Raw genomic sequence first — 22,208 nt, forward strand, 5'->3', positions numbered from 1 at the left:
CCTGCCTGTGCCTCACCTAGAAATCCACTCTAATACTCTATAGTGTAGCTACCAATACATGTGTTGGTTCACCTAGAATCCTATTTAAAGGCAGGCCATGTTTGATGGTCATGCTGATTAAGGCTGGCAGCAACCAAGCTTTAATATATGTTAATATCTTGCCTACAATTACTTGCTATGGGGTGTGGTGAATGTGAACCAGTGAAAGGTGTACGCTAGGCTATGCTGCAGTTTATGACTACTTCTCCTGCCTCTTCTTTTACATTTATGCATTCACAGTCTGAGCAGGCAGATAGAGTGAATTGTCTTCGACAGATTAGACTAAGTGGACACATTAGGGAAGAATGCATTGCTTGATATGATCATAGGGCATTAATATTTAAATTAAACACACAAAAGTTGAAGGAAGTAATGCTTGCACATAGTCTAACTGCTGGCAATCGCTCAGGGTATCATTGCAACCCATTGCTTTTCTGCCCACTGTGTCCGCACACATTAGATCAGCCATGTGCAAATCAGCCTTGATCCTGCTCCAATCTGAAGTCCAGCCTGAACTGCCATGCCAGATCCTCTCTGAAGTGGACACAACCTATCCAAGACTAGTTTGAATGGATTGGAATGCTTCCCTGAGCAATTGCTAATGGTTAGACTGTTTGCAAACATTCCTCTTTTCATGTATTGTGTGCTTTAATATTTAAAACCATAAAACACCCACACCATAGCTCCCTTACTTGCTTCTCATCCGAGTGTCAAATTTTTCTTGCGAGTTGCCCTTTCTAAAGATGCTCTTCAAGAACTTTATATCTATTCTTACATCAGCAGCAGGGTCCTGCAACTAGGAACTGAGCTGTGCAGTAGATCCTGTCACTGATCTAAGCTGGAGTTCAAGATACCTGTGAAGGGGTATACATCCCCCCCCCCCCCCCCCAAATTGTGTGTGTTTTGCAGATTACCGCTCATTTACCGCTAAAGGAATGATGTGTTCTTCTTAGAAGTCAGCATGCATCCATGAATGTTATTGATTAGAGTGTGAAAAGAAAATATGATAATTCACAGTCGTAATAGGTCTCCAGCAGCAGTGGAAAACTGATTCTCGATTTACTTATTTTCTCTAATTAAATTGTATGAAACTGAATGTTGTAGTGCATTCTCCTTGCTTCATTTATTCAAGTGCATCACACTTGCACTAACGATTCCGAAGTAAGAAAACATTTGCCAGTGAGTGTTCGAACATATTCGAGAAATGAATACCAAAGTTCACATTGACACTGCTTATACACAATGAAGTTATTATGACCTATTTCATGAGGTTGCTGAATCTAGAAAGCAGATATTCCTCAGTATTTACATCTCTAGAACTTCTGCCTGTTCTTTGCTTCTGGTGTAATAGCGTTTTTAAGAATGGCTATGGGCTGTTAGTGTTAACGTTTTTATTTCTACTGCACCCAAACTGGTCAATTTTAGTAATGTTAATGAATTTGTGTTGATATGGGCTCACAAATTCATAAGAGAAGTCCATCCGCTTAACCAACTATCGTAGTATTTAGGTCTGGCTTGAAAATCCAGCAATCCATTACCTTGTGCAATAAACAAAAAAAAATCTTTAATACACACTATTGGAAAGGGGTTTTGGCTCCTCCTATATGCTGATTTCTTAACTACAGCATTTAATGGGGTAGAGGTAGTGTGCTTCCACTGGAAAAAGAGTGCTTTTATTCCAGTAGGCCTGGATTGGTTATGGTGAGAAGCCAATGATGCAATAGATCTGTTCTGAAACTTGGACATATACCATAGGAGTCACCTATTTATTATGAAAAGCAAATGCTAAAGGCAGTATGCCTTAAAGTATGGATTTGTATTGCACTGTGGTAAAACCTGTACACAGGTATTTTGATTCAAAGACCCTCACTGATTACCATACTAGGCAAGAATTTTGCTGTTAGTTACTCCCTCTAATAAACACTTGCTGTAGAAGATATACACTGTGAGAATCCCTTTTGTGCTCACTTAGCAGGGGTGTATATTGATTTGCCAACTGAGAATTTCTGCATATTTGTTATTTTATGAGAATTTATGAAAATAGGTGTTTTGTAGAAATGCCTTGTTTAAATACTGTCAGCTTGAGATGGTTATGCTGACGAGCCAGTTATAAAGGCAATAGGCTTTAAGAGCCTCAAGACGGGTGTTAGAACTGGGGGTTTCTGGTTGTCAAAGATATGCACCTTGTCCAAGCAGGAACCATCACTCTAATCTGGGTAAGCTAGATGCACACTATAAAACATGACCTGTGCTCACCCTCTGGTAGCTTATCAGAGTGGTAATCCTTGTAGCAAAGTAGTCTTTGCTCCTGGCAGTTCTTCACAGGTCCAGTAGTGTACTGTCTTGGTAGAGTCAGTTGATCCTTTGAAGTGGGGGTGACTTCATATCAGGCCCTAGAAGTGCACAGATCCCCCTTTCTTCCCAGCCCAGGCTCCAAACTATCAATAGGCGGTAATGAGCCCTTTATGTGGGAAACAGAACACTGCCTATTCAGCTAAATGTGTCAGCTTCCCCCTCTCTTCCTGCCCAGCAAGAACTATCAGAATGCAGATTAATGGAGATGAGTTCACTGTCACACCCACTCTTCCTGTGTTTGTGACTTTCTAGAGGGAATGCACAAAGTGTAGCTGCCACCTACTCCAGACGTGTATTGGAGAAAGGCTGCAAAACACACTGAGCAGAGAAGTCCACACTTTCTAAAAGGGTTTTTTCTAAAATAGTTATGTTAAATCCAACTTTACCTTTAAAGAGGATTTATAGTTACCATTCCAAAGATATAAAACATAATGCAGCTACTCCTTTCTATTTGGGAATTACAGCTTTAAATTTTATTAAGTCATTCCCAATGCTAGCCTATGAGAGGTGTAGCTCTCATAGAGGTAAAAAACGAAATTAGCTGTTTGTCACTACCAGGACATGTACAAATTAAAATGTACATCTCTTACCTTTTACATACATTGAACCTTGCCCTTAGGGCTACCTTGGGCCTAGCTTACTTATGCGTAATAAAAGGGGAGTTTAAGGCTTGAAAAGTAGCTTTAAATACCAAGTCGAAGCGGCAGTAAACCGCACACACAGGCACTTCAGTGGCAGGTTTGAGCCGGGTTTGAAAGACTACTTGTGTGGGTGGCACAATCAGTGCTCCAGGCCAACTAGTAACATTTAGGTTACAGGCCATGGGTATATGATATACCACTTTATAAGAGACTTATAAGTAAACTAAATATGCCAATTGGGTATAGAGCAATGTCACCATGTTTGGGGGAGAAGCACATGCACTTTAGCACTAGTCAGCAGTGTTAAAGTGCTCAGAGTGTTATGGCCAAAAAACAGTTACAGCAACAAGAGGAGGTAAGCAGGGAAAATGTTTGGGGGCAAACCACCCTACAGATGACAGGTCTAACAGGTATTTTGTTACCCAAAATCTCACAAATTGCAGTAGTAGGCAAGGGTTGTGGTGTTGGTTACCCTCTCTGACAACCCCTGAAGGTAGTATATTTGCACTATGATAATCCTCATTAGGCCCTTCTAGGATGACTTGTATATTGTTTTTTGCCAGCTGTAAGTTTGGGCATATTTGTAACTTAAAGGCCATTGCTTTATGGGAAAACGTATGTTCAATGCATTAGGCCTGATGGGTACTTTGACAGGCCAATGAGAAAAGCTATAGCTGTCATTAATTCATTGGGAAAAGTTATATCTGATGCCATACGTCTGATCTGTTTATTATGAAAGTTTATAAGAAGCACAGTAGGACCGACTTCTCTTTTGTGAAAGGATTGCTTTAAAGCCAGCAGGCCTTCAAGTGTGGATTGATATTACTCATTTTAAAGCTTGCAGAGGGGTATTTTGTCACATGGAATCTTAGTAAGCAAGCAAGCAAAAGATGTTGTATTTTTTTCTCTCGTGACAAACCCTCATGGAAGAAGATTTGCCCTGTGAGAAACCATGTTGGACCCCACTTAGGAGGAGTTTGTATATTGTTATGGATAAATGACTGCTGGTTGCCCTGCGGCAAACCATTTGCTCAATACAGTAAGTCAATGTGGTTGTGGTGAAAACCCAGTGAAAGAAGCTACAAAACAGTAAAAGAAAAGGTTAGGTCATATCACTTGTGTTCGTTTTGTTTATTACTAAACAGTATTGTAAGTGCAATAGGGCTGACTTATTTCAAATAAAAAACATATGTTAAAGACAATGAACTTTTGAGGGTGAATATTTTCTTACACTTAAAATATGGAATTCTGTTACATAGAATCTCACAGATTCATGTAGTAGTCAAGGGGTTTGGTGTTTGTCACACACCTCTGACAGGCCTTGGGAATCGAACACTTGCATCAGAGAATAATTGTTAGGCCTGGGAGGGGTAGTTTATTTGTTTACAAACTGTATGTTTTTACATGTTTGTAATTGTATGTGTTGTTTAAAACTCTGTGTATTAAAGTGCTTTTTAGATCCCACCTAACAATTTAGTTATCTGCCAGCATTGTCATTTCAAACAAATCCATAAAAATTAATGCTTACATATCCATTCATAGGGGGGCCATGGGGCCGTCCACTTCCGTCATTCGACTGTTTGAGTGTGATTCACATTTTGGTTCCATCCATTACAGCATACAGCATGGGGCACTGTTAGCTTACTTCGGCCATTGGCTCTATTGCCCTCTGAGCGATGGCATTTTGCCTGATCTCGTGTACACATCCGCCTGATGCTGAGTGCATGTTAGTGCCTGGTCCTGTGCATCCTTCGCTTTAGTTTTGCTCATTCTCTTTGTACAGATCCTCATTTTTCCTTTCTTTCTCTTTTTTTATTTTGTATTTTATTTTTTGAGCGCCTGCCTGCTTCCTTGACAGTGCTAACTGCCCGTTCATTTGGCGCTCATTTCATCTGCAGTGCATCATGACCATTGCTTCGAAACTGACTGGCTACCTCAAGGGTGCTGTCCATAGCATATAATTGTTTTATTGTTCCAAAATGGCTGCCATCGTTAAAAGCAGTATGTCGTCCATCTTAGACTGATACAGCGAATAATCACGATACACAATACGATTCCAAAACAGCCACTCGCTGCTATATTTAATTTTTTCCTTATTGTTAGTTGCAAGTAGGTGCCTGACACGTTTTTCAACTTTTCTTTTAATTTGTCTTACATAGTCTTGCTGACTTTTTGTTTGTTTTATTGTGGATGAATGTAAGAATGAGTCCAGGGGTGGATGAGTGCATAATTGATGATGTACTGACTGAGTACCTAAACTTATCAGTAACAGAAGAGGGTGCTATTAGTGATCTAGAACGATTGGCCTGGCCGGTGCTTGTTAGCGAATGAGTGTTCTACACGTCACGCAGTCTCTAGTTAATTCACCCTTTATTCGGCTTGGAACCTATTGCTTTTCTATTGCTAAAGCTCTGCCAACCTTTGTTCCTTTCTCTGTCAACCCATTGTCCCCTCGTACTAGAAGCACGGTTTCATAAGAGCTGTTGTCCCGCTTCAACAATTGCTGGCTTTGTTGACTGATTTAGTGGAGAGCTGTGCATTGTTTCACTAAGCAAATGGCTATTCTGTCTTTCTTTTCCAAACACAATTTAAATTTCTGGCTGCATTCCTGTTCTACGCCACCCAACAGCAAATGTGATTGATGCGTCTAAATAGAAAATACATGAAGGCATGATGGTGTTCCATCATGGTTCTGAAAGGCCCTTCGCGGGCCTGCGGTTTGCAGCGTAATAATTCGCCTGTCAGTCTACAGCACAAAACATGCTGTTGTGTGCAGTCTCCCTGCCAGCTGCCATTGAGCCCTGGATTGAATTCTGAGGGGAGCAGCGCAAATCCAGGTTGGGCAGGAGAATCGAATGTTCTGCTAAATCCTAATTTCCTGGCTTGTGACTTTCGCCTGCTTTGCTTTTTTATTTTAATTCCTTACCCTGCCTCTTTCTTTCCCACAGGTGAATTCAATTCAGAACCAAATGCAGTCCAAGGGAGGCTACGGAGGTGGCATGCCAGGAAACGTCCAGATGCAGCTTGTGGATACCAAGGCGGGATAACCTACTGAGCGTCCTCTGTAAGTAATGCATCAGTTCATATTCTCTTATGCCTGTAATATAGTAATACCTCTCTCGTTTGGTCTGTGGCAAGATAGCTGAGCAGGTTAATGAGCCAGATTGGCTGCACTCATAACTTGCAGGCAAAATTATTGAATCCTTGGAAATGTTACCCTTTTCAGTGTCACTAATAGGAACATTAAGTATTGTGTAATAATGAATACCAGTTTGCAGGTTAGTTTTCAGTCTTCATTTAGACACTCAATACAGTGCAATTTTTGAATGGACTACTCTTCTCTGAAGCAATAAAAACATTTTGAAGTAATATTCTGATGACCTAATGCTTCACTTTCAATAAATACTAACTGTTTAAAGGAAGATTGGAAAAATGAAGGGCCCCATCACAATCACACTGTCGGCCCTTATTGCAGGCTTGCATTTGTGAAAAGTTACATGGCCCCGATCTGAGTTGAGGTATGTCACATTTCTGCTTTACGATGATTGTGTTGCTAAGTGGTGACACTCTCTTGCTAGTACACACTTTTGGTTATAACCATTTTAAATGTTATGCAAAGTCCGTTTCCCATAAAAGGTAAGCCTCTCAGAAGGGATTTACTTAAAGTGAAACCTCATGATGTCACAAGATTACTTCAGTGGAAATGTAAGTGTCAGTTACTCAGGCGAAAGGAGGTGAACTCTAAAAGAAGAGAGATGGATAAAGACAGCAGTACTGTGGGACCTAACGGAATGTGCTGATATGAGTTAGTGCATCCACAGCCTATGCTGATGTCTCTACAACTCCAGCTAGATGTTAGTGATGCAATGCAAAGAACCCAATGCTACCTAAACTTGCTTGCAGGGGTGTCAAAAATTGGAGCGGCAGAGTGCATCTCATAGATAACCCCTCCTAAAGGAGAGGATTTTCTTTGACATCCTTCCTGATCCTGGGTGTGATGAGGTTAGTATCGGGGCCTGTGAATACTTATACGGGGGCAGAAAGCAACCACTCGCCGTCCGTACCTTGCAGCAGCAGCCTTGGATAAAATCACAAAGCGAACTGGGGTGAAGGGGTTAAGAACGGAATTCCTGGGAGTAGGTCCTGCTGAAGGCGGAGACTGATTAGAGTGTGGTTTTTGGAATATGTTCTCAAATTGGTGAGAATTATAAAATTAATGATCTCTCTTACCTGATGGTTGGACCGCAAAATCAACAGTGGAGATTGAGCACTCTGCCGTTTTCCCCTTTCTGTGATGGAAGGAGTTATAAGCCTGAGATAAACCGTTTAGATTCCGTTCTGTAAAAGAAACTAGCAACCAGGCTATATAAGCATCGTCACCAAAACATTGACCTTAGTTAGCGGGCGTCTCCTGCTCTCATCTTACCAAACTTTCACTTAAACAGAGAACCTGCTTAGACTTTTGCCCAACTTTATAAACTGAATCTTTTCCTGAGGATTTTCTGTTTTTTACAAAACATGCAGTCTTAAGTGTGGCAATGAGTCCCTGAGCGCTTCTCACTTATTCGGAGCAGGTCCTGACAGTTGTTCCAGTGGAAGAACACCCCAGCAAACGATTGTTATGAGTGGAAAGGGCCCAAATCATTAACCATTGGGTAGCTTGGCAGAGGCTAGACAGTTAGTTCTGGGGTGATGGGAACTGTGGAGCTATGCATGGATTTAAAGAAGGAATCTGTTTGTTTGCCGGTTCTGCTCCCTTTATGGGTGCCATAAAGAGATGGTGAAGTTAGAGTGGATAAACAAGGGAGTTCAAACGAACACTGGTAGCAATGTTACAACCAATGAGAGGGCAGGTAAAGTACTCGCCCCTGCTCATCATGAAGCTGCTGATCAGGATCTTGACCAATGGGACAGAATCTGAGGATGCATCTTACTGATGTTGAGGAGGTGGAGGTGGTTGGAGACTATGAAGGTAAATATGTGCACAAAAGTGAATCCCCAGTTTCCATCCACCAGTGAGAGGGCAGCAGAAATCCAGAAGGAAATGAGATGGGTGATGTTATAGGGGGTATCCATGATGAGATTGCTAAGAGGACTGTAGAGCAATCTGGCATGATTGTGCAATCATTGTAAAAAGTCCAGTTTACACAGCTTTGAACCAGTGTTTCATTAGGGTATAAATATGAAAACAAAATGGGAAAGAAGTCATGTTAGCAAGCAGATGTATGTCCACTAAAAACACAAGGATGTGACTTGGATGCCCCTATTACGACTGAGGAGGTTCAGAGTGTCCTTGCTGATATGCGCTCAGGTAAAGCCCTGGGCCCAAACAGGTTTCCTTGTGAATTTTACAAAAAATACTCATTCCAAGTATCAACACATTATTTGGCAGTTCTCTACGCTGTGGTGAAGGATGGCCACCTTCTGGCTGACTGGCATCATGCCGAAATAGTGATCTTCTTAAAACTGGGCAGACCTCCAGAACTGCATGCCTCATATAGACCAATCTCCCTTCTCAATGTGGAGGCAAAAGTCTTGGCCAAAATCATTGCAAATCGTATCGTCCTGCACATTACAAATTAGTTCATCCTGACCAGGTGGGCTTTATGCCCAGTCATGCCACCCGACACATTATTCGTTGCCCACACAATGCGATCGCCTCCGTAGAAAGGCTGAATGAGCCGGCTGCGCTCCTTCTTGCTGATATCGATAAGGCCTTCGATTCCCTCATCTGGACCTACATCTTTGCACTTTTGAACAGATTAAACATCGGCCCTAGACTTCTTAAATATATTTGCCTCCTGTATACGAACATCACCGCCTCGGTACAAATTGCTGACTCAATCTCGCGGCCGTTTCACATCGGAAGAGGCACTAGGCAGGGATGCCCTTTATCTCCCTATCTTTTAGCACTGGCCATGGAACCACTTGTGGCGTGGGTACAAATTGATGGCCAGGTACATGGCTTCGAGTGGTCTCGTGAGGTCTCCGATCGCATAGTGCTATTTGCTGAAGATGCATTATTTTTTTTCACACGCGCAAATAGATCTGGCCCACGCCTGCTTCGAAAAATGCACATTTTCGGCCAAAATATCGGTCTTTATATGAACGCCCTCAAGTCATTCCTGTGGCCTCTGTGCGGGGTTGATCAGCTTGGGACTTGTACTCAGGAGGTGAAGGTGGTGTCGGATGGGGATGTATGATGCTACATCGCAAACGTTTACATCGCATACCTTAACATCGCCGTCTTTACATCGCATGCACATTCACAACGCAACCTTTCACAACGCAAACCATTACTTCGCTTCCCCATTGAAATGCATGCAAAAGACATTTACAACGCACACAAACACCCCGCATGCTTTCACATCGCGATTGTTTCCCCGAAATACCCCCCAAACTAATACACTACCCTCCATAACACACACTTCACAACACTATCATACAGTAAAAAACAATACATTTCCCTAAGCCCTAACCCCTAACTCCTTAATTACTACCTTACACTACGACCCCCTGACCAGACCCTAAACCCTAAAACAGTACCCTACACTACCCTAAGCCCTAAAACACTACCCTACAGTAAGACCCCCTGACATTTTACACTATGCCCCCCTGACCCGACCCTAAGCCCTAAAACAGTACCCTACACTTCCCTAAGCACTAACCCCTAAACCCTAATACTCTACCCTACAGTAAGACCCCCTGACACTACCCTACACTCTAAACCCTAACACACTGCCCTACACTACGACCACCAGACACTACCCTAAACACTCTAAGCACAATCCCCAGACACTGCCCTAAACACTACACTCTAAGCACAATCCACCTTACCTCTCTCTCTCTCCTCGTGTCGTCCCAGTGGTCCTCCACCCCTTTCCCGGTGCTCGTCCGTGCAGCCTGCCTCGCGTCCATTACACCACATGCAATTTAAAACCGTCTGCGTTTTAAATGCGCATGCGATGTAATGGTACATGGCGTAATGGTCCGCGCCATAACGTCGCTTGCGACGTGAACGCATGCGTTGTTCTGGATGTTTTCCGTCGGATGGCTTTACCTATCTTGGGGTGTCCTTGTCGTCATCCCAACCATGCTCTTGGACTAAGAATCGGGCCCCTCTGCTACCTCCAATTAGACAACAGGTGGGCTCTTGGTCACATCTGCCCCTGACACTGTTTGGCAGATTGGCCATTTTTAAAATGGTCTCGCTACCTTGCCTTCTTTATCAACTCCAAAACCATCCTTATCCAATACTGCATACATGGTTTTGGCAATAAAATTTAGTCCTTAGTCACTTCGTTTGGGGTGGGGGCTCTGTGCGGGTCGCAGTGCGAACGTGCTTTCAGTCCACGTACTGTGGGGGTCTCGTAACCCCAGATATCCAGGCTTATCATGCAGCGTCCCATCTCCTCATCTTAAATGATTGGTGGTACGGTGATAGACGTGACCCTGCCTATGCTGTCGAGCGTTGACTAATGGACGCTAAATCTCTGCACACGATTCTATACTCTAGAGCGATGCTCAAGCCGCTACCGCCCGCAACCAGGACTGTGTTTGTGATCTGGTGACAAGCATTGCGCAGGATCGGGTGGTGAGGCAGACTCACTAAAGAGACTCCTCTTTGTTGCAATAGCCTCTTACCGCAATTTCTTGAACTCCCAGGATTTGTAGGCTGGGACACTATTGGAATCTCAATGGTTAGCGATGTCCTTCATGGTCGGACCCTTAAGTCCTTCCAACAGATACAATCTGACTTTCAAATGCCCCGATCCCAATTTTATAGGTATCTGCAGTTTCGCCACCCCTTCTCCCCATACCTTGCTCTGCAAAAAACCATTCCCAACTTTAACACCATTGAGGCCAAGGTGTTTTTAAGTGAGATGGGCGCACACAAAATCACAGCATTATACTGCACTTTAGTCACTAATAGCCACACTCCACTCCACAAGACCAGAGAGGCCTAGTGGGAAGACTTGGGTCTACTTGATGAGGACGACTCGGTTGAGGCTCTTGAATCCCCATGCGGTGCGGCCATTGCAGTGCGCCTTCGACGTATACATTTAAAATACCTCCTACGGGTATACTTTACTCGCTGCAGACTTTGGCGCGCTGGGATGATTCCTCCCCCTTATGCCTGTGCTGTGGCTTGGCCGAGGGCATCTTCCTTCACACAATATGGGACTGTACTGCTTCATCGCGGTTTTGGCGTGGGTGCTGACCTGTCTCTCAGAGGTTCTGTGGTGGGATGTTCCACGGTCACCACGCTTAACTATGCTTCACATCACCGAAGGAATTGGAGGTAATATATACAAAAGACACCTGCTATTTCTAGGGCTTACCCTGGCTAAGTGAGATATTGCTAAGGCTTGGAATGCGACTTCCCCGCCCTCGGATGTATGATGATACAACGATTACCATCACAACGTGGTATGTTACATTGCGGTTTTGACAACGCAAGTAGTTACATTGACTTGCGTTGGAGGGTGCTGGACTGAGGAATAGTGTGAATTACTATTCTAGCTCCCGCATACGTACAGTAGGGAAGGTGTTGGAATAGTAATTCACACTATCCCTTAGTCTAGAGCGCCCTCCAGTGCAAGTCGGTGTAACGACTTGCGTTGTTAAAACCACGATGTAACCATACCGCGTTGTAATGGTTGCGTGGTTAAGGATGTTTCCCCCGCCCTCTGTTGGGGCCTAGAAACGGGGCCTTGATTTCTCCATGGGGCTGGAAATTCCGATTTTTAAGGCATGGGGATGTCCCCAGAAACACCCGAAAATATGGAAGCGGTGGGCCGATTATCGAGGTCTATATCTTGAGCCTATTCCCCCGGCAATATGTAGTAATGGCTTGCCATGAAGATCCAAAGTTGGCTATGCACACTGTGAATAACTGTATTTATGCTAAAATATCACGATTGGAGTCTCTATCTGACGATGTATACATGGACATTGCGACACTGCTGTTCTTTGTTTATATTGTTCATCTAAGTGTAATCCAGTCTTGCATATCCTCATTTTCTCGACGACTGTATTGTATAAAAGTTGACATCTTTACTAATGCCATGCTATGCAGACAATATATTGCCCTGGGACTTCCTGGGCTTATTGTGTCTGTCAACAATAACATTTGTTGTGGAAAAAAAAAACACAAAGCTGCGATGCTTGCCTCCTTTAATTGAGTCGTTTTCCTCTTCCCACAGGTTCTTGTGAATTGTATTGTTTCATCTCCTGTGTCCCTCCGTTTTTGCCTCACTGACTGCTTTGTATCTTCATGATGAACGAGAGAGAAAGAGATGCCCATGGCTCGTCGTCCTTGTGATTGCCTCAGTCCAGCATGTGCTACTCTGTCGCGAGGATGCCGCTGTCCGGCTGTGCCTTCCAGTGGTGCACGCATGTTTGGCCTCCGCCAGAACTACGAACTACGGAAATAGATTTTTTTTAAATTATTGTCTATGTGCAAAAGGTCGGACTAATGTGATCTTTTTTGCAACAGCACAACATTTCTTTTGCTTTTTTCGAATTTCCACACATCCGTTTCCCCTTGTGACTTCTGGATGAGCACGGTCCCAACTGATCTTTTTTCTTTCTTCGTAACATTTTCGAAGGGCTGGGTTCCTGCAAGCACAATGGTACTTTTGTTCTTGGAATGTCAGCAGAGTCGATGGCTCGCATGCTTTGCCTTTGTGTGGCAGCTGCCTGCTTGGTGCCAAGGAAAAAATAAATAAAGCGCTAGCGGCTGCCAGCTCGGTGATGCTCGTGATGGTGAAAGTTCTGGCTGCTGCACCCATGTCAACTGAAAAAAAAATCCACAAAAACAGCAAAAATAAGACTTGTAATTTAGCTGCAATAGAGATTATCCTTTTAGTTTAATAATCCAACTGGTCTCGACACAATAATAAAGGCGAGTAATAATGAAAAGCTTGCATCAGGAAGGCATTCTGTTGTAAATGTTTAGTATATTTATTTTAAAAGCTCTGACCTCAAGATTGTAAACCAGTGCAGTGACGTGCAAAAAGTGTCGTGTTTGTGCTTCTGTCCGTTTTAAAGAAACACCATCTTGTTTGCTGCTTAAATTTGATTTATTTTGCCTAGTTTTAGGTTAACCTCTCCAGTAGCAGCATGTCGAACTGCCTGCATTATTAACTAAAGTCTGTAGGCCTCTTGCACAGTTGCCATGTTTTTGTGTACTAAATGTAAAGCGGCCAAGTTGCTAACAAAAGGGCAACTTTGTGAAACTGGCGACTGACGCCATCGGGGGGAGGGGAGGGGGGAGGAAGGGAAGCCAGCATACAGGGTGACTTTTTACCTAGATGGTAAAAAGCATTTTGCTCAGGTTCTGAAGCATGTTTCCTTTTCACTGGTTGTAGAAATTGTGTTTTAATCTTGCACTGTACTCAAGTATCCATTAAACGTCGGGGGTGTTCCAAAATTTGAGTTGTCAGTATTAAGCTGGCAAAAGACATCTGTAATTGAGTGCCATTTTCAACAGTTTCTCATTCTGTTCAGAAGGCGTTCTGCTTACTACAAATGGGGCTCAAATGATACTGGTACCAGTCTTTTAAATGAATATGGATGCCAAATTTCAGCTATGATTTGTATGATTTCTCGCTCTCTGCTGTCCTCTGCCATTGTGCAATTTAGGAATTTCCTAATTGAGCTGGCATTCATGGTTTATGAAGGATACAGAAAAGTAAACATTTCTCACCAACCATAATCGAGATCCAGACTGTCAGTGTTAAATTCAACACAATTATGTTATCGTTTAAGTATATTTGAAGAACGTACTATACTAAAGGAAAGAGGAAATTTAGCAGGCCAGGCATTTCCTGATAGCCTCGCCTATCTTTGCCACTTTGTATGAAAAAATCATGGTACTAATTAATAGCTCTTACAGTATTAGCTAACAATTCTCCGGAGCACCACCCTATAATTGTGATACATTTCATATTCCTACCCAACATTTATCCGTTATGATTTTCTTTGCAAAAATGTTTGGATTTGATTTTGACTTAGGTTGTCACTCAAGTTTAACCATGGAAAGCTGGTTTATCTTATATTCATCAAAGTGGTGGCCAGAACAAAAAAAACATATTTTTATAACAACAAACATACATTTTTTTGTACATTGTGTCCATTCTTGAATAAAGTCAGTTTAGTGTTGGCTTGTAGATATTAATAGGAAAATATTGACTTTCATTCAATAAATGTCTTCTTTCAGTTTCCTGCTGTTTTAATTTTTATGTTTGATGATAACAAATAGCAGTTTAGTATTTGGACTACTACTAAATTTTTATAACCGGTTTGGTACTTGGTACTCCGAACTCTACCGGTGATAAACCTAAAACAATATTAGGTCACTATCTCTCCATGCATGTATTGTATAAAGTTATTTAGTATTGCTTAGTTCAGTAGTCTTGTAATGTTGCATTTCACAATTTTTGCATCATTTGAACCACTGCTGCTTGTTATATAACTAGTTGTTTTCAGTGATGTACAAACAACCAAAATAGTCTATAAATCAATCCATATTGTAACCTCAACATTGCCCACATGGAACTAGATGGTGTATATACAAGCATTTGCAATGCAATAGGTCTCGCATTTATGAGAGTTTAAGCTATTGAAATTGTAAACGACAATGCCCTGTTGTTTTTAAAACAAACAGATAAATGAAAGGCATTGTCATTTACAATGCCAGCAGCTTAAGCTCTCATAAATGCGAGACCTATTGCATTATAAGAGCATGTCCTTCCTATTTGAGAAAGTAGTGCTCGGAGACTGTAATTAAAGCCTACTGAGCAACAACATATGTAACAGGGGGCGTTGCCATGTGAGGTTACAAAATGAGACATGGCAGTATTAAGGAGAGACTACTAAGCCTTTTGACCAATGAAAAGCCACGGTTTACAGTGGGCAATGACTCAGTACAGTATGCCTCGCAGAGCAGCCCATGCGCTGCCCAGTCTTGAACTAAAAAGGCACTTCACCAAATGCAGGAGGGATAATGGATAAAAATGTACATGAATTACCAATGGCATTTGAACACTAAGAAGACATGTTTGGTGTTCTTTATTTGATATTATGTCCCCAATTTTTAAAATGTATTAAAACTACCAGCGTGACTTCTGGACACTAAACAGTGTGACTAAAAAAGTAAACTGAAAAACCTATATTCTGTGGTTATAAATAAAGAGCCAGATTTGAACTCTTATCACAGCTGTGTCTGTGGCCAATAGGAAGCGCAACCTCTGGCGGGCTTCTTTCAGTATTAGGGAGATAGGCAAAAGGCCGAGTGACTGAAGGGCATGAGGGACCAAAATAATTAAATGGGCTGGAGGCAGGAGAGACTAGCCTTCCGAAGAAGTGCATTGTCTTCAATCAGACTATCCAGAACCTCTGGTGCAAGCATGATGCAAGGCCCTTGTAAACATGCTCCTTAGTCTGGTGTGCATGCAAATCCTGCATTGCCAATCCCTGGTGAGTTGCATTAATACCACTGGAACAAGGCCAATGGAGGCACCTATGTGTGAGGCGGACTGGCCTCAAGGGTCCTGTGACCTCAGTGACAAAGTCACTGCTGTTCTAGAGTGTGCTGCTTCGTAGGCCTACCCGCAAGACTGTAGGTGAACTTCAGTATGGATTGTGGTGGATAGGCCTTCAAGATTAACCCACACTGGCCACCGGTAGGGTCCACCTGCTGGTGCTAAGAGACCAGGGCTTCTATGGTCTAGTATGGCCTTCTAAGGTCTAGTAGGGGAATGTGCTCCCTCAGGAGAGTGGTCTGGTGGACTGGTCATGAAGCCCGATTCCCCAGTTCCAGATTTTATAGCTCTGATCGGTAGTGCCACATCCTATCCTCCTTGAGCACCCTTCTGTCCCACTGAGAGACACTTGCACTGCCTTCAGCTACAACCCAATTCTGCCCCATTATAAACACCTGGCTGTGACTCAATTCAAATTACGCACTGCCTGAAAAAAGTAACAACATCCTTGAAAAAGCAAACACTCATAGGCACAGGAAGATTATGTAAAGTGTGCGAAATATAAGCAGGAACGACATGGCTACTTTAGTTTTGACACTCCTTTTTTAGAAATCAATGAGTGTTTTTTGCCTCTAACGTTGAGGACATGAAAACTGTGCTCTTAGTGTACACAGGTGTGCCTTTGGTGTACTCGTGGACAGCAAGGAAGGGCATTAGCAGGGCTCAGAAGATTAAGGTATTCTGACTCACAGAAACCCACAGGGCTCCTCCACATTCATGTATCCAGCAAGCTGCTCAAACATCGACATTATGTATTCAAGTGTCCTGCTAACTATACCTTTTGAACTGTCTGGCTTGCTAACTCTCCTACCCACAAAAATCTTGAAAGAGCTCTTGAGGGTAAAAGGTAAAATTATATTTTCATTCGGGAAGTGAAGGATACATCCAACTTCATTTTTTGTGGCGACACAATCGTACATTAGTTAGGCTGTAATGCATTGCTAAAACAAAATCACAAACCTAAGAGGTCCCAAAGGCAAGACCTATTGGCTTTGCCAATGCTTGTTTAGATATCTCATTTGCTAAATGGGGCACTTTTAATTTGGTGCCAGACAGGGCCAAACTGGGAACCCAAAGCAGCCCTGGCAAATTTGTGTCCATCCCCTGTACAGTGTGATGCGAGCGAACGCAGCAAGCAAGCCTGATGACTGCAAAAGGGACACGGGGAGAGGGTGTTCTCTCCCCTAGAAAATTTTGGAAAAAATTACATAAATGGTGCATTCTACAACACATTGTATTATGTATTCCATTGTATTAGCTTTTAGAGAACAGTAAATGATGACCTTACGGTGCACCAGGATGCGACAATCTTGTTGGGGCCCTTCAAGGAATCCCTCACTATCACCCTCCAACAGCGCCCCTCATCTCTCCACTGCCCCTTTCTCACATGTATTTAAATTGTTTTATAGTGCCTCTCATAGCAGTGAGGGACTTGGAGCACTTTACATCATGCACACATACAGAGACAATTAATCATACGTGTGTAAATCAATGTTTGGAAATGTTTACAAGACAAAAGGGGCTAGAAGGTGTTAGGATTCACATGCCATCAATTCTGGTTGGCATTTTTTTAAGATCTGGAACACAACCTGAGGGTTCAAAATGTAACACAGTAGTTGGCTTTTCTAATAAGAATGTATTTCTTCCCAAACAAACCAATTTTAGCAGTATTAGGATAATGAATGACTGGGGAAAAAACATAACTTCCAAACCCTCACCATGCAGTTTGCATGCAGCTCTCTGTGACAAAAGCAGTAACCGACTCAGCTTTGCCCATTAAATACAGTTCTGTGATTTGTATGGTACAGGTTCTTTGCAACAGGCATTTTAACCCTCTGCGCTACAATGGATGGGTCAAAACTGGCAATAGACAATACTCCAATCTCTCTCCAACAGGAAGATCAACCACCAGAGATATAAATCTTGACTCTTTTATTGTTGCCTGAAATATGCTGGGCTTACAAGGAATCCTGCAGTAATTTTTGCGTTTTTGAGAGTGAGAAGTGAGTCATTGTGCTGGACAGCCCTGTGGGTTTTGTTACTGGGGGTCGGTTTTGCAGCCTCCAGTAATAAAACCAGCCTCCCTTCCGATGCCCAGTACACCAGCCCGGCCTTGGTGCCTGGACTGATTTGTTTTCACAGTCAGACCCTGGATGGGGTTCACAAGGGGCTCTGGGGCTCGGTGTCACAGAAATGGACACCTCGGGCTGCTCTTATGTTATATCCTTAGAAAAGGGAAAACAGTATTTTCAAAAAGACCACATCCCTGAACATAGACAGAGAAGCAGTACACATTTTATAAAATATAATACGGAAAACAGCAGATAAGACATTAAACATTTTGCACATTTTTTAGGTCTCGACCTTGCTATCGCGTAAGCGATCGCAAAGCGAGACTATTGCAAAGGGGCTTTTCAAAGTGCTCCCAAAAGCGGATTGCATGGCTAGCACGCGCATAATCACGCGCATCGTGCCACCATGCACTCTGCTTGTGGGAGCACTTCAAAGGGTCCGCTCCCCCGCCTGGAATGCGCCCCCCCGCCAAGCGCGCGTGCCACACTCCGCCGGGCTTGTCTTGTTTTTCAATGCCTTCCATACACTGTCCCGAAGTTTCCTTTTGATCTGGTCTTCATTGAGACCTCTCTGGTCGGCAGGCTTCTCACTGCTTAATGAAGCAGATAGTGTAAACAGCTTGTTAACTGCCTCCCTTTGTTTAACTTCTCTTGATGTTGCCATACTATCGATCCCTTTATAATCATTCGGGGATCCTGCAGTAAATGCCAGCACTCACGCTGTTAATGACCAACTCTCTTCGGGTGAATTATACTCCCGTTTAGCACCCCGCACCTTGGAATAACCAGCCCGAAACCATAAAGTTAGTGTTGCCGCTCACCTGTGTAGTACCAGTACCAGGGAGGGGGGTCCTCCGGCTCCAACTCCTCACTACTCACGCACTTCTCGATGCGAGCAACTGCTACAGTTCGTTTCCGGTTAACACTGCTTGGAGATAATTCGAGTGTTTTTTTTTTCTCATGTAACGTAACGTTTGTTCTTGTACTATGCATACTTGTAATTTTTTCCTCAGGTAACGTTACTGTTCCTATTGTGGAGCGCTCTAACACCTTCGGGTAAAGTCCGGGCTATATAAAAACGCATAAATAAATAATAATAAAACCGGTAACTGCATGTGATAGCGTTCCACATTCATTATTGGTGAAACGCTATCACATGGAGTTACCTGTTTTATGGATTCTCTCACATTAATTCGAACAAATCATTATTGTTAAAACCACTCGCATTATCTCAAATGCAACTTTATTCAAAAAGAAAATTGCAGAAACTGACAACAATCTGTTTTCTATGTTTTTGACTTGCACAACAGCACTTGTGGTGGTCTCTTTAAAAGAGAAATGAAAGAAAGTAAAACCTAACCCGTGACCAAGGAGCGGAGGCTCCGAAACGCGTTGGGATGTTTGTTGCCAATTTGTAAAATAATCACGCTGATTTATTGAAGCCTCCACACTGTGGTTCTTCTGGTTGGAGTTAAAAGGACCTGGCCGTACCAACAGACTGTTGTATGGTGTATATATATATATATATATATATATATATATATATATATATATATATATATATATATATTCTTGCAAATGCAAAAGGCGTGGCGCACACTGCTCCAATTTTCAAAATCGCTTTATTGCGCTTTATTTATTTTTTTACAGGTGTTGTGTCAGTAGTAAATAATCGTACAATCAATGTGATGCTGAAAATCATCAGTGTGACGACCCCCCCAGCCTAATCTAAGTCAGCATGAGATCTAGAGGAATACCACTTTGCGGGGCATTCCTATATTATATCACCAAGTATTGCAGTGAAGGTGTTTTGTTCATTAACCTTACTCAAACCCTGAAAAATCTAATTTTATAGATTTTATTTTATTTTTTTGCATCTTTTATATAGCGCGAACTCGACCCGAAGGTATTGGAGCGCTGTACACGAGCACCGTATTTACATGCACTGTGGCTCTAGGCTGGCCTGGTAGCACTTTTTGGAGCCCTCTCAATAAGTCTCGCCAGACCAGCGCATGCGCTGGGTCAGGCGAGACCTAAAAAGCGCCAAGGTTTGAGCACAGTCTGCCACGAATTCCACATGAATTCCTCTTCCTTTCCGTGTGGCATCGTCAGTCTGGGTGAGCTGGAAAATAAAGGGCAGATGAGGTCAGGGGCGGGGCCGCCAATGCGTCCTAATGTGTCCATTGTATTGGTCACAGTGAGGGCAGGTGGGTAGCCTCCTCACTAAATGAGGTGTAAATCACCGCACAGCCGGGCCCATCAGAGGTAGCCGGGTTTTTGTGCCGATTGATTGCTCCTCCATTGCACCGCGGCTCCTACAGTGTTGCTGGGCAGGTCCCTGCCCACAGATACAGTGGGGAAGGGGAGGGGGTCCTGGCAGCTGCAGAGGCCTTCCTCGCTATGCAGCACACCGGCCTGGATGATCCTGTAGTTTTTTTTTTTTAAGCTCAGAGCATTCCTGCCGTCCCGGGACGTATTTTTGAAATGAAGAAGTAGGGGAACGGACTTTGTTAAATTAAATAAGTAGGGGCACACCGTGCCCCTCCGTTCCCGCCCACTTCGACCACTGATTGCTACACAACTCTCAGCAGCGCTCGGCAAGGGAGGACTGTCGAGACCGAGCCAGCACAGACCGCAGCCCCCAGAGCCCACCAGCACAGGAGACTTTGACGGTTGTGGCCACAGAGCCATCCATCAAGATGGTGACCACTGCCACCAGTCCACAGGTGTCAGGAGTTCGGCTCCGGCAGCCCCGAAAATGAAATGCAGGTGAGGATCCGTATAAAAGAGACTATGCAGGGAGGTAGTTGGTCACTCCCCAATACACAGTCCGACCGCCCAGACCACTGCCAGGCAAGCCCATACACAGCCCAGAACCTAGGCTCCACTCAGCCTACAACGAACAGCGACGCAGACCACAGTTGTCCACACCTAAGGAAAAGGGGCAAACAAATGTTGTTGCTCGTATTCGGGATTATAGTAGTAGTTCGGGGGTCCCGAGGTCCCCATGAATCTCGTATAAATGACAGATGATTAATTGCAGCTGGCAGTGCCTCATTAGTGAGCGGCCATTTTGCTACTGGGCTCTCTACTGCCCCCCTAAAATTCACATTTGCAGTTAGATGCTTTAATTCCCTATATGAAGAAACTTTTTTTTTAAAATAATCTGTTTATTAGTAGTATGCATATCAGATTCAGTGTCCAGACATTATTATTAAAACATCAATGCAATGTTGTGTTGCCCATCCATGGGGCCCCTTGGTGCAGTTCTCAGACCACAGAGCAGCACTTAAGGAGCGTCGTACAGGGGTTGATCTCGCAGTTTAATCCTAGCCCTATTGCAGGTACAACATTCCAGAACCATTTGTGTACTGCACCCGGGGTGATCCATCTATAATTGCATCCTATGATTACATTACTACTTTTAGTTTTACTTATTTTTTAAACAAAACATACAAACTTATTATTGCTGCTGACCGTGTCTGGCGGTAAAAGCGTCCTCCCCTATGTTGTATTTGTGTGCCCATGTTTGATATTCAAGCGAGGTTTTCACGTGGTGTAGGCTCCCTCTCCTTTGATCCCTATCCCCAGTAGGGGTGTGTCTGGGTGGGGTGAGGGGAACATGGGTGGTCATACGCTGTGGGTGATCTAGCAGTGAGGGCCTAGCTCATCTACAGGGCCCCCCCAAGCAATGGGGTGTGAGTCTGCCAGTCATCAACATATGTGTATGTGGCCCAGGTGTACTACCTCAGTGTGGGGAGAACCTGGCGTTGTAATCATTGTTACTATGGGGATGGGGAGACCCTGCCAGAGAGTTATGCTGTGTGGATGTCCTGGTATCGTTTCCAGGGCAGTCAGAGTTTATCACTCCAGGGTGATTCGTCCCCTGTGAGGTATCCAGCTTAATGCCCCAGGTCTCTATCCACATTCTCATTCGTGCAAACCGCCCGCAGCCGGCGCTCTTCTGCTACCCCCCATTCACATAGATCTGCCCTCCATTTCTCTGGGAGGGGGGGTTGCAGCTAACTCCCAGTAGATAGCTATGCAGCATTTCGCCAATACCAACCCAAGCATAGTGAATTTACTTCTGCATACGAATTGTGGCCCTGGGGGTTGGCATCACCCACAACAGACATTGTTTGACTGAGGACTCAATTGAGAGCTTGGTTCCTCTTCGCAGAGTGTCCAGCACTGTTCTCCAGTAGAAGCAGAGCATGGGGCAGTCCTAGGTCACGTGAACGAAGTGGGCAGGGGTGGCGCCACATCTCAGGCACTTAGGTGAGTGCAATGGGTCAAACCTCGACAAGTGTAGGGGAGTCGGGTATGTGCGGTGGAGGTAGTTGAACTGTGTGAGCTTGAATCGGGCATTGTTAGAGATGTCTTGTACCAGCGCAAATGCGCATTTCCATTCCCCTTCCGTTAATGGTACAGGTAGGTCTTCCTCCCACCTGTTCCGCATCTGAGTCAAGTACTGTCTACGGTTCATTTTTAAGGCCTTGTATAGCCGGGATATTAATCCTTGGAAGGAGCCTGGGTCCAGGATTGTGCACAGT

The 22,208-nt window shown here is 43.7% G+C and overlaps 1 protein-coding gene across 2 annotated transcripts in view; it reads left to right on the forward strand.

Moving 5' to 3' along the window:
* CDC42SE2 (CDC42 small effector 2) overlaps window positions 1-14,261 on the forward strand; it is a 352,848-nt gene extending 338,587 nt beyond the window's left edge. For both annotated transcript variants that reach the window (XM_085632718.1, XM_085632719.1), the window contains exons 5-6: window positions 5,984-6,099; window positions 12,242-14,261. In XM_085632718.1, the coding sequence (XP_085488844.1) occupies window positions 5,984-6,082 (99 nt within the window). In that variant the 3' untranslated portion in view covers window positions 6,083-6,099; window positions 12,242-14,261. The remainder of the gene's footprint in view (window positions 1-5,983; window positions 6,100-12,241) is intronic.
* Window positions 14,262-22,208: the final 7,947 nt, after the last annotated feature.

Source organism: Triturus cristatus, chromosome 2_1, assembly GCF_964204655.1.
Source record: "Triturus cristatus chromosome 2_1, aTriCri1.1, whole genome shotgun sequence".
Classification (NCBI taxonomy): domain Eukaryota; kingdom Metazoa; phylum Chordata; class Amphibia; order Caudata; family Salamandridae; genus Triturus; species Triturus cristatus.